The 11,778-nt window shown below is 40.7% G+C and overlaps 1 protein-coding gene across 3 annotated transcripts in view; it reads right to left on the bottom strand.

Annotated features, from left to right (window-relative positions):
• Positions 1-11,778, bottom strand: part of LOC144039813 (intersectin-2-like) — a 30,302-nt gene that overhangs the window by 552 nt on the left and 17,972 nt on the right. For 2 of the 3 annotated variants that reach the window (XM_077553510.1, XM_077553511.1), the window contains 21 exons: positions 10,625-10,911; positions 10,333-10,543; positions 10,112-10,266; positions 9,973-10,036; positions 9,484-9,584; positions 9,371-9,411; positions 9,127-9,293; positions 9,014-9,047; positions 8,803-8,930; positions 7,651-7,747; positions 7,309-7,500; positions 5,082-5,203; positions 4,301-4,407; positions 4,044-4,227; positions 2,627-2,725; positions 2,398-2,565; positions 2,109-2,321; positions 1,918-2,039; positions 725-807; positions 552-635; positions 278-451 (listed from right to left, as the gene is read on the bottom strand). In XM_077553510.1, the coding sequence (XP_077409636.1) occupies positions 278-451; positions 552-635; positions 725-807; positions 1,918-2,039; positions 2,109-2,321; positions 2,398-2,565; positions 2,627-2,725; positions 4,044-4,227; positions 4,301-4,407; positions 5,082-5,203; positions 7,309-7,500; positions 7,651-7,747; positions 8,803-8,930; positions 9,014-9,047; positions 9,127-9,293; positions 9,371-9,411; positions 9,484-9,584; positions 9,973-10,036; positions 10,112-10,266; positions 10,333-10,543; positions 10,625-10,911 (2,833 nt within the window). Of the gene's footprint in view, positions 1-277; positions 452-551; positions 636-724; positions 808-1,917; positions 2,040-2,108; positions 2,322-2,397; positions 2,566-2,626; positions 2,726-4,043; positions 4,228-4,300; positions 4,408-5,081; positions 5,204-7,308; positions 7,501-7,650; positions 7,748-8,802; positions 8,931-9,013; positions 9,048-9,126; positions 9,294-9,370; positions 9,412-9,483; positions 9,585-9,972; positions 10,037-10,111; positions 10,267-10,332; positions 10,912-11,778 lie in introns of all 3 variants that reach the window. The other variant, XM_077553508.1, reaches the window with a different exon arrangement.

Below are 11,778 nucleotides of genomic sequence, written 5' to 3'. Positions count from 1 at the left end.
CTAATGACAGATGGATGGGAAAGAAGGGACACCGTGGCATTATTATGATCTTGTCCAGCAGAGTGCGCTAAACATTAAATAGAGTTTGTACGCAGAAGCTTTATTTAAAAGTAGAAAATGGTGGTTATGTTAGGAATAACTCCATATTCGCCCTATAAAGTCAGTTTGCCATTTTGTGTGGCTGTTGGAATGTGTGGTTAAGTAGAGGTTATCCCACAAAGCATCTTGAAAAGTAGTGGAGAGACAGGCTCATTTGCAAACAAAGGAGTCCACTGACCATCTGGTGAGAACTGGTCCTTCTCAAAGACGGTGATGCACAGGACGTCCTGGTAGAGGTCTTTGACGAAGAACTGGCAGTTGAAGTTCCATTTGGGGTTTAGCGTGTTGCTTGCGGCTCGTGACGTGTAGCACTGGGGTCCCATGGTCAGCTCGCAGTAAGGGTTGCTCTTGCCTGCGGGGAGAGGACACAGTGAGATGCGTGTGGCAACATGAACTCTCTTCAACGACTGTCTTATTATTATTATTATTATTATTATTATTATTATTATTACCGTTGGGCCTGCAAGCTTTGAGCTCTTGGGCCTCAGAAACGGTCACAAGTAGCCTGCCGATGCCGCTCATCTTCAGAGAGCGAGCTGCAAAACGCGGGGACACACGAGATGACAGCATGAGACACGCGGGGACCAAATGAAGATAGGGAGTCAAAATGATTGTTTTCGCTGACCTTGATACGCCTTCTCCCGTTTTTTCTTCTCCGTATCGATGAAAAGCTCAGACGCCACTTTGATTTTCTGCACCCATGCCGCCCTGACAAAACAACAACGTTAGGCCTGCTGGACAATGAGAGGACCCATTAGTGTTAATTTTATCAGCCATTTTTAAATTTTGTTTTAGTTTTAGTCTAATTTCAATCACACTCGTTAGTTTTTATTATAGTTAGTCAACCTCATCCCATTTTTATTTAATCACATTTTAGTCGACTGACTATAAGTCAAGCATTTTAGTCTTTATTTTAGACCAAGAAAACATAATTTTATTCATCTAATTTTAGTCAACAGAAACTGTCAACATTTTAGTCTAGTCTTAGTTAGGACAATCAATTTACTCTATTACATTTTTTTTGTCACCAGATAATGTTGAACATTTCAATCTAATCTAAAACTACTTCACATAAAATGTTTTCTCATCTTTTTGATTTAAAACAACTTTACACACAATACCAGTGCATGCTACAAGCTAGTAAGTTAGCTAGCATTAGTTAACGGTCGGATTAACATTGTTTGAACGTTATAGCTGTTGGATTAATGTTACGTTGCACTCGCTAGCTGCAGATATAAAAGGGGGTTTGTCACTGTGTGTTAGTGACAGATTAGCAGAGACAGGATTTTACAAAATCAGAATTTTCGTCTCGGTTCATGAACTAAAATGTCCATAGGTTTTATTCTAGCCTTTATTAAGTGAGCTACATTTTCATTTCGTCTTTATTAGTCGACGAAAACGCATACTGATTTATTCCCAATTATTGTTTATTAATGGCGGTGAAAAATATTTGTATTTATTTTTCATTAACGAAATTAACATTAGTACCCATCAATAATTCTCAAACAGTGGAACCTTGACTTTCATTTTTTTATTTTTTTTTCCAGGAGAGCTCAGTATTGTTCATTCGATTTGACATCATCATTGCTCTCCTTTTTTTTTTAAAAAACAAATAAATTAAAAAAAAATAATAAATGTTTTTATTTTTATTTTTTATTATTATTATTATTTTTTATATATATATACATATACACACACACATATATATATATATATATATATATATATATATATTTTTTTTTTGTATGTGGAACCTTTGTATGTATTTTGTATGTGGAACCTTGACTTTCAAGTAACACCCAGCATGCATGGACTCACCTTTCATTCAATGTGTCTGTCCTGAGCGAGTAGACACGGTCGATATGCGAGACGAGGAATAGCGGCTCATCGCTCGACGGGTCCGGCGGCATTTTGACCAAAACCTCGTTGAGGAACAACGGCTGTTGACAAAATAAAGACAAAGCAAGTCAGGCAAGTGATATCACGCAGGCGTGACTGCTCTCACTTACCGTTTTGTACATCTTGAGCTGGATGTTACTCTTGGGGCTGAAAAGCTTGTCGGCCCCGGAGGAGGACAACGATTTGGCGGCCTGCGTCAGGAGCAGGAAATCGTTGAAGAGGAACGCCCATAATTCCCGGCTGCTCTTGGTTTTGTGCAGACGACCGCTGTGGAGCAGCTTGCGTGGTCCGAGGCAATTGGTGAGCGAGTTAAACACCAAGTGCTGCCAACGATACGCGAGGCAGAACCGGTTTTCCAATGATAAGCATACAGAAATAATGGCCCAAAAAAATTTTCACCTCGATGGCTCCATCGCACTGCACGTGGCTCTGAATCCACTCGAGGCGATCTGAGTTCTCCTTCTCCCTCACGCCCTCGTTGACCTGAGAGCACAGCTCCTCGGCCCGCTCCAGAGCCTCCTTCAGGGGCGACTGGTCCGCATGGTGGTCGGGCGTGTGCTCCAGGATCTTAAAGCCACGTCATAAATTCAAGAAGGGCAAGGGGGGGTGAAATATGCGACCTACGTACGTTCTTGATGAGCAGAGGGTAGCGTGTGATTCTCTGCATGGGCTTGAGGAGGAAGCTGGACAGAGGCATTCCTTTACAGCGGTAGTTTGTGGCGATCTTCTGCTCCACGGGGTGGAGAAAGAGAGACAAGCTTACTGTGGGAATGCTTAAATGTATTGTAAAATTCACATCTCACTGATAGTGTAGTGGTTCATTTGCCAGAACTTGATGCTATTTATGTGAGTGTCATATAGAGATAGACCGATATGTTCTTTTCAGGGCCGATGCCGATTATTAGTAAAGGAGGCCTTTAACCGATATTTAGAGCCGATATTCATTTTCCATAAAAGGGGGGGGGGGGGGTATTGGCATCAAGAAAAAAAAAAGATAGACTATATAGACTAGCTCTTTGACTGCCAAAAACGTTAAATAACGTTTAATAAAATCCTATGGAGTGCCAAAGACGTTAAAAGACGTTTTTTTCAAAACAGAGGTGAAACTAACCATTTCCTATTGTTGATTACTGAAAAACGGAATAAGGTAGAAACTAACTTTTTTTTCTGATGAAAGATGAGAGTCCAATCTTTCATTTGGTAGTATGTGTGTTTCCATAGTCCAAACACATCATTTTCTGTGGACCTTGAAAGATCAGTCAAAAATGCTTAAATCGGCTGGCACCCACGGCATGCCTTTTCTGAAAACGTCTGGCAGTCAAAGAGTTAGGAGCTCCCAGGGTTATCAGTACATCTTATAAAAGTTAAATGGAAACTTTAGTAAAGACAATAGCTCTCTATGGTTTTCTACAATAAATATTTTTTTTCCCAAAATTTAACCCCTTCAGACCCGCGTTTTCTCTACAGGGCAATTTAAAAAAAAAAAAAGTTTTATTTATTTTTTTACCGATTTTAACTATTTTCCCACATAAGAAACATGATAACAAAATTTGGGAGTTAGCTCATGTTTTTATAGTGGACGCTAGGATAGTATGGCTGTAACGTGTTGTAAACTTACCAAGCTTATATGTAACATTTTTAACATGAACATCATGCAATTGTGATTGGTCAGGTAGGATCCAATCATGAACCAGAAGTGTTGACATCATCCAAATTAGGCGTTTTTATTGGTTTAGACACATAAATATAGGAAGTCCACTGCAATCATCTATGGGTCCGAAAGGAGTTAAAAATACCTAAAATCTTAAACTTTCACATTTATTTGTTTTAATGTCAAACGAAAACACATGGTTCAGAAGGTTCCCAGGGTCAGCAGCTTTTCTTATAAAGATAACTGAAAATTTAAAGAAATAGTTCCCAGAGATTAAAATGGCTTTAGATTGACCTTTTATCGGTCGTCAGATAAAAAAAAAGAAAAAAAAAGGCCGATACCGCTATTCGTCAAAATGAAAATGCCCAATATCGGTCTATCCCTAGTGTCGTACTTTGAGGAAGTCCTTGAATTCCGGCTGCTCGTGCGTTTTGCTCTGCAGAAGGGCGGCGGCGTTGAGCTGGCACGAGCAGAAGCGCACGTAAGGCTGCATGTGCGTCAGCTCCGACGCAAGCAGCTCGCCGATCAGCTGCACCGGCATGTTGTCGCCACCCGTCTTCTTGCGCACACGCAGCGCCCTTGGAAGCGCACAAGGCATGGATGCGGCAAGGCATGGACGCGGAGGGCATGTCAGGTCGGTGACGTACTCACTTGAGCAGTTTGCTGTTGCACATGATGAGCTCTCGCCAGTTGACAAAGATGACGGCCATCTCCGCTTCTGTTAGCCGACCCGATTCTGTCATAGGCTTGTAGAAAACCTGACAAACAGAAAATTGGAGCACTTTATTTAACTCATTCACCGCGAGCCCAGTTAAAATGGATTTTTGACGTCTGTAGCCGTAAATGGCACTGATTGAGAAAAAAAAAGGATTATTAAAAATAATTATAAAATAGCATTTGAAAAGAAATGCCTTTTTATTTTATTTTTTTACATTTTTACATATTTAAGAACAATTAAAAAACAAAACATTTTGGCCCATCTTAAAAATAAGTTTTTTTTTTTACCTGAATATTTAAGAAAATACGACAAAAAATAGTTTTTGTCTAAGAAAATAAGATTTTAGTAAATATGATTTTTATATAAAATGAAACAGCTTTTCTTTTTAAAGCCCATCTTAAATAAAAGGGCTAGCATTAATATTTTGCTACATTAAATCAAAGCTTTTTGATTTGTTTGCATGTTAAATATTACACAATTTTTTTATTGTTTATCCCATTTTTAATATATATATATATATATATATATATATATATATATTTTTTTTTTTATTAAAACAAAATGGTAAAAAAAAACAAAAAACATTTAGCCTCCATAAATAATAAATAAATAAAAATGAATACAGTATTTTTCATATTGTGTGCAACAGTGTAGAGACGTACACAAATTGATGTTTGTGTGTGTGTGTGTGTGTGTGTGTGTGTGCGAGCAGACCTCCAGCACCAGCTCCAGGTCGTTCACGTAGGTCTCCTCGGTGTGGATGAGCTCATGGATGTAACCCTGCCTCTTCCTTTCCTGCGGGCTCATCGTGTCCAGGGTCATCAGGTCCGCGCACCCTTTCATACACAACGCACGCACAAACGCAAACATAATACGCAACCCTTGTTCAAACCTTCCTTTATTATCAGCTTTGTGATTCATGTCATATACACGAGAGCGAGGCACGTCGAGTAGCAGGCAAGTGAAAGTGAGCACCTTTCATGATTGCATAGGCCGGAATGGAGGGAAGACAAGTTGGTTCTGCTGGTGAAGTGTCAACTAAAATGTCAGTCACACGATGTACAGTAATGTAGTGTGTTTGTTTTATTATTCCACGCCACTATAAGTACATGGTAGCGTCAGGAAAGGTTCACATTGGTCCATTTTAATAAGACTGTTAGGTTAAATAGAACTCTCTGGAATTCTACGGACTCAGGGGCTTTGTTTAGAAAACTAAAACTGCAATATTCCGCACAAAATGGTGCCTTGACAAAGACAATAATTCGTACTTTTAAGCTATTCATGTAACAGTATACTGCATTTTTTTTTTTATTGTGGTGTCATTGGATTTTTTTATTGATATAAAGCAAAACCAATTCATGCTTTATAATCACTGAGAAAAGCGTCTCGCTACCTTGAGACCCTTTCACACCGTCTGTTTTCACTCCTTTTGTTTCTCTCTGAGCAAAAGAGGCTTAAGATGTTGCCATTTCTCAAATAGATGCTGGGCCTTGATTTTTCACCAGGTGGTAATTTTCCACTTTCAATAATCACACATTTATTTGAGGGAGTTGTTAATTTTTTTCGTTGATGAGAAACGCGGTAGGTACATCTACTTGAAGAAATACAGGGATGTGATTTTTCCGCTAATTCGCGGAATTCCGCTTTTTTTATCCCCCCCCCCCCCCCCCAAAAAAAAATTTTTTTTTTTTTTTTTTTTTGTAGTTCATTGTGTATGCACATGACTCCGACAGATAACATCTTCTGCTATAACAAAGACATTTGTGGTATGCTCTAATATGAGTTACTTTTCATTTGGTCATGATACAATTATTTGTTCATGAAATTTGAATTCTTCAACATTATTTATGTGTTAACTTAGTAATCACATTAGTTAGATATGATGATATTCTCAGTGATAGTTTTTAAAAGCAAAGGCAGTCCAATGTTTTTGAATGTGACTGATTTTGAGTTGACTAAAACTGCCATTTTATATGGGATAGTTCAATATACATTGAAAATTTACCTAGCTGGGTGCCAGCGGCCCCCAGACCCCCGGCTGAATTTTCAGATAATTTCACTTTGGTCAAATCACATCCCTGGAAATATGAAATTTGCCGATACATTCTGCATAATTCTTTTATGCCTCAGGTACAGCAATTTTACAGATTCCCATTGTGAAAGTTAGTTAAGGAAAATGTGCTGGAGATTAAAGAGGCGAAAAGCCCAATGAAAAACAGGCGAGGCTGGTTCTTTTTCCCGTGGGTGGCCGGGATTCCGGGTTAGAAGAACAAGAGGAGAAGGAGGAGTAAGAGGAGGAGTAGGAGGAGGACAGGAAAGCCCACATTGTTTGTCCTACATGGGAGAGAAAGGAGAGATGGAGCAGGAGGAGGGGAAGGTGAGTGAGATGAGGCAGAGAGCAGAGACATTAATATAGCAGGAATATTAATGCGGTGCTCCGGCATGTACATGCTTTTGTATTAATCATGCCGATGACAGTGTTACATGGCCGCTAATTACGTCGGGCAGAGCGCTGCGCACTTGTTCATTGACGCTAATTAAACACAGGACGCGTTCATGCTTGTTAACACGACTGCGAGGCCCAGACGCTAAATAAATTAACTTTCTATTCATTTGTGGCAATTGGAGTCCAAAAATGTCCAGAGCAGTCAATTCAATATTACATAAAATAAGAAAATATAGAAGAAAATTATACAAATATATTTAAAAAATGTTTGGTATGTAGACATAGCATTAATTTAATTTTGGTTTAAATGAACAAGACAAGCTAAATGACTTACTCATGTTATGATTATCCGATGTGTTCACAAAACACTACCAGCATGGTTTTTGCTCTCATTTTTTTAATTTTCATCGGTGTGCACACATTTTGAAAGTATTTTTATTTTATTTTAGTTGCTTTGTTCTTCCTGCCGTTCAAAAGGCCTTTGCATGTACTCACATTGCTGACTGGGGTCAGACTCGGTGGTCATCTTGACGTAGTTGGTGGGCAGCAGGCCCGTAACGCCGTCGGTCTCCCCTTTCCACCAATCCGGGTTGGTCTTGTCTAAGACGTTGATGAGCTGGCCTTTGGAAAAGCTCAGCTCGTCAGGATTGGCCGCCGTGTAGTCGTACATGGCGATTACTTGGCATACTGCGGAGATGTACAAAAGTCGTTGGAAGTGTTTTATCTCATATGCTTGATATGCAGTTTAAGGTCCATGTACTTTATGAACACTAGCACTGTCTTTACGTCTATTACTAAATGTCGTGGCGAACAGATGATCACAAAATGCATTTTGACCTGGCAGAGGTGAGGGGGACGACTTGTTGCTGGAGGGTCCGAGCAGCTTGACGTGGGAGGACTGAACCCAGCCTCTCGGACGCTTCTTGCCACGAGCCTGCACAAAGAAAAACACAAACGTCATTTACTTGGCGAGGTACTAACAAAAACAAGCTACTTAATTATATCATGAAAAGGATTTCCTCATTAATTGGTTGGAAGTTTGTCTGGTGTGTACCAGGTGTCTTTTGGGGCTAATGTTTTTATTAAGGGGCAGGGCCTTTATTTAGAATTTTTTTTTTAAAGTTTTTTTTAAATTACTAATGTTCATTATTTTTGTTATCATTTTTTAGGAAGAGGACACACCCAGCAATGAATTGGGACATTTGTTTATTATTTGAGGAAATAAAACACATTTATATCATGCTAGCTATTAACTCTTTGACTGCCAGACGTTTTCAGAAAAAGGATGCCGTGAGTGCCAGCCGATTTAAGCATTTTGACTGATCTTTTGACTGATCTTTCAAGGTCCACAGAAAATTATGTGTTTGGACTATGGAAACACACATACTACCAAATGAAAGATTGGACTCTCATCTTTCATCAGAAAAAAAAGTTTGTTTCTACCTTATTCCGTTTTTGAGTAATCAACAATAGAAAATGGTTAGTTTCACCTCTGTTTTGAAACAAACGTCTTTTAACGTCTTTGGCACTCCTCCATAGGATTTTACTAAACGTTATTTAACGTTTTTGGCAGTCAACGAGTTAAGGGTAAAAAGTGATATATTTCCTGATAATGTGGCAAAAAAAAAAAAAAAAAAAACTCAACTGCAGGTAGTGGTGCCGATTGTCTATTCATCTGCAGGGGCTACCTAAAGATTTCACCTGTTATGGTGAAAAAAAGCAAGCAGTTTATTTGAGGTATGGTTTTTATTTTTTAATTGTCTAAACATTAGCTTTTTGTCTAACATTAGCTATAGATATATATGTGTATTTACATAATTGTTTATTATTAAGTGGGCAACATGGCTGGTGATTAATTGCGGCCCGGTTTCTGATAGAGTGGAGGACATTATTTAAGGAACTGTGGCACATTTATTGAATTAATTCTAACTAATGACTTGATATGTACTTGATGCCGTAAATAAAGACGCTGGTTGCGTTCAAACTGACCTGCAGTTCTCCCAGCCACCAGCCGGTTGAGTTCTTGGCCAGGACCACGATAAGTTGTCCGGGCGACAGATGGAGCTGATGTATCGTTGGGGCAACGGCGGCAGCGGCAGCGACGGCCTGAGCGATCTCTGCTCACCAATCAGAGAACAGCACGGTGGAATTCAGATCTGTGTGATCATCCCCTGTGAGTATTTGAGTTTTGCACTCTCACCAGGCTTCTTGGTTGGCCCACCAGCTCTTGACACCTAAAAAAGAAATAGTGACAAAGAGCTGAATGGCAATATAAAGTACATATTGCAGTACTTGCACATGAACTGAAGTTACCTCTGACTCCACAGGCCTCACATAGTTGGACGGGAACACGCCGGTCTGGTCGCCGATGCACCCTCGCCACCACTCCCCTTCTCGCTCCGTCACCACCACCACGTCGCCCTCCTCGAAGGTGAGGTCGCCCGCTTCAGGGCTCTCGTAAGTGTACAGCGCCACATACTCTTTGTTTGAACCAACAACACAAGGAGGCGTCAAGTTAGCGGTGACGGCAAAGCTTTTGAGTGTTTGTTGGCCTTACCTTCGAGTTGAACACTGTCGCCTCCGTCCAGTGTTTCCGTGCTTTAACAACAGCGAAACATTGTTAACTAAACAGTTGTAGTGATACAGAGACTGATGTGTGCGTCTTCATACTCTGTGCAGATTTCACCCTCGCTGAATGGGAGGTTGAGGTTTGGTTCAGTGGTGGTGGGCAACCAGGGGGACATGACCCGAGTCAGGACAGGAGCTTGAAACTGAGGGGCAGAATTATCATGAAAAAAAAAAAAAAAAAAAAAAAAAAAAAAAACGCGATTAATGACCGCCCCTTACTTGGAAAGCCTGTACTGGGGGACGGCCACGTCAAAATTGAGCAATAATGGGTATGGGAATTCTTATTTATTTATTTAATTTTTTTCTCACGCACGCACGCACGCACACACACACACGCACGCACGCACACACGCACAAACACACACACAAAAAAAAAAGAAAAAAAAAAAAAAAAAAGGGGAGAACAATGATGATGACATTTCAAATGATCAATACTGAGATCTCCCAGAAAAAAAAAAAAAATTGAGCAATAATAAATTTTTATTGCATGACACCACTAGTTTTAAGTACACAGACATGTTAACAAATTACCTGCGACGTGTCTGATTGGAGGGGAGGAACTCCATTGTCGCCTGTTAATTGGCCATCTCGGACTCTAAACGTAAAGGACGGGAAGTCATTCAAAAGTGCTTCTGCTGCAACGCTTTGTGTCTGGTCAAACTGGGCTTACCTGGAGACAGGAAGCATAGGAGGACAGGAAGTCGATCCAGGCGACGAGGGGCCCGTCTCGCGGTGTTTCTCGGCGTAGCTGTGAGGGAACCAGCCCTTGTTTCCACGGTAACTGCCGTACAGCCAGCCCGGCTCGCCCACCGTCTGCTCGTCCACCTGTAGACACTTGGGCTCGTCACCGTCGTCGGCGTACGTTTGTTGAAAACAAACAATCCAACACACCTCGATGAGGCAGTCGGCGTCGATGCTCAGCTCGTCCTTGTTGCGAGCTGCGAAGGAGTACAGCGCTTTGTAAAGCGTCACTCTGGAGGCTGCCTGCGCCTCCTCTTCAGCTTTCTTTTTCTGCTCCTCCTCCCTCCTTTTTCGCTCCTCTTCCTCCCACTGACGCGCCGCCTCCTCCCTAGCTATCCTCTCCTGCTCCAGCTTTGCCTGTCTGTGTCGAAAAATGTTCCAAAGAGCAGAGATTTTACATGCCTGAGAGCTGTCGGATGTTCTATTTCTGAAATTGTGGTACCTGGCTTCCTCCTCCTCTTTTCTCTGCCTCTCCCGCTCCTCTTCCTCTTTCCTCCATCTCTCTTCCTCCTCCTCCTCTTTCCGCCGTCTCTCCTTTTCTTCGTCCTCTTTCCTCCGTCTCTCTCGCTCCTCCTCTTCCTTCCTCCTCCGCCTTTCCTCTTCCTCCATTCTCCTCCGCCGCTCTTCTTCCTCCTCCCTGCGTCTCTTCAACTCCCGCAGTTTCTCCTCCTTGACGCGTTGCAAGTCGTCCAGGACAGACTGCTGCTTGGCCTGCTTCTCCCTCAGCTCCTGACAGGGGGCGCACATCGTAACAGCTGTCATGGAAACGTAGCAGGGCAGCCATAATAATAATAATAATAATAATAACAACAATAATAATAATAATAATAATAATAATAATAATAATAACAATAATAATAATAATAACAAAGAGTTATCTCTTTGACTGCCAAAAACGTTAAATAACGTTTAGTAAAATCCTATGGAGGAGTGCCAAAGACGTTAAAAGACGTTTGTTTCAAAACAGAGGTGAAACTAACCATTTTCTATTGTTGATTACTGAAAAACAGAATAAGGTAGAAACAAACTTTTTTTTTCTGATGAAAGATGAGAGTCCAATCTTTCATTTGGTAGTATGTGTGTTTCCATAGTCTAAACACATAATTTTCTGTGGACCTTGAAAGATCAATCAAAATGCTTAAATCGGCTGGCACCCACGGCATCCCTTTTCTGAAAACGTCTGGCAGTCAAAGAGTTATCAACAATAATAATAACAATAATAATAATAATGTCTTGGTGAAGCAGCATATGGTGCATTGCATATTCTAGGCCGAGAGACCGTAAATATTGTGTGCTTGTGATCACAAGGTGGCTCGTGTTTCATCTAAACGTGACAGCAGTTGTGCTAGTCAGAAAAGCAAACCAAAATGGTATAACATGTCTCTTCAGGCATGGATTCTGGAGACTTTTTTGGTGGGTCTACTCACGATAGACACTGCTACTAAATTTAACAATACTCAGGGAAACTTGCACTGACTTGCAAAAAAATCCTCGGGCGAAAACCGAGTCATCCAGTACCAAATGTAAATTTTCACAAAGCCTAAATATTCCTACAATTTCATCTTCTCTTTTTTCCCTTTTCCCCCTTTTTTTCTC

This window comes from Vanacampus margaritifer, chromosome 19 (genome assembly GCF_051991255.1).
Source record: "Vanacampus margaritifer isolate UIUO_Vmar chromosome 19, RoL_Vmar_1.0, whole genome shotgun sequence".
NCBI lineage: Eukaryota > Metazoa > Chordata > Actinopteri > Syngnathiformes > Syngnathidae > Vanacampus > Vanacampus margaritifer.
Note: the sequence above shows the minus strand (reverse complement) of the source record. Positions and strands in the feature narration are given on the sequence as shown.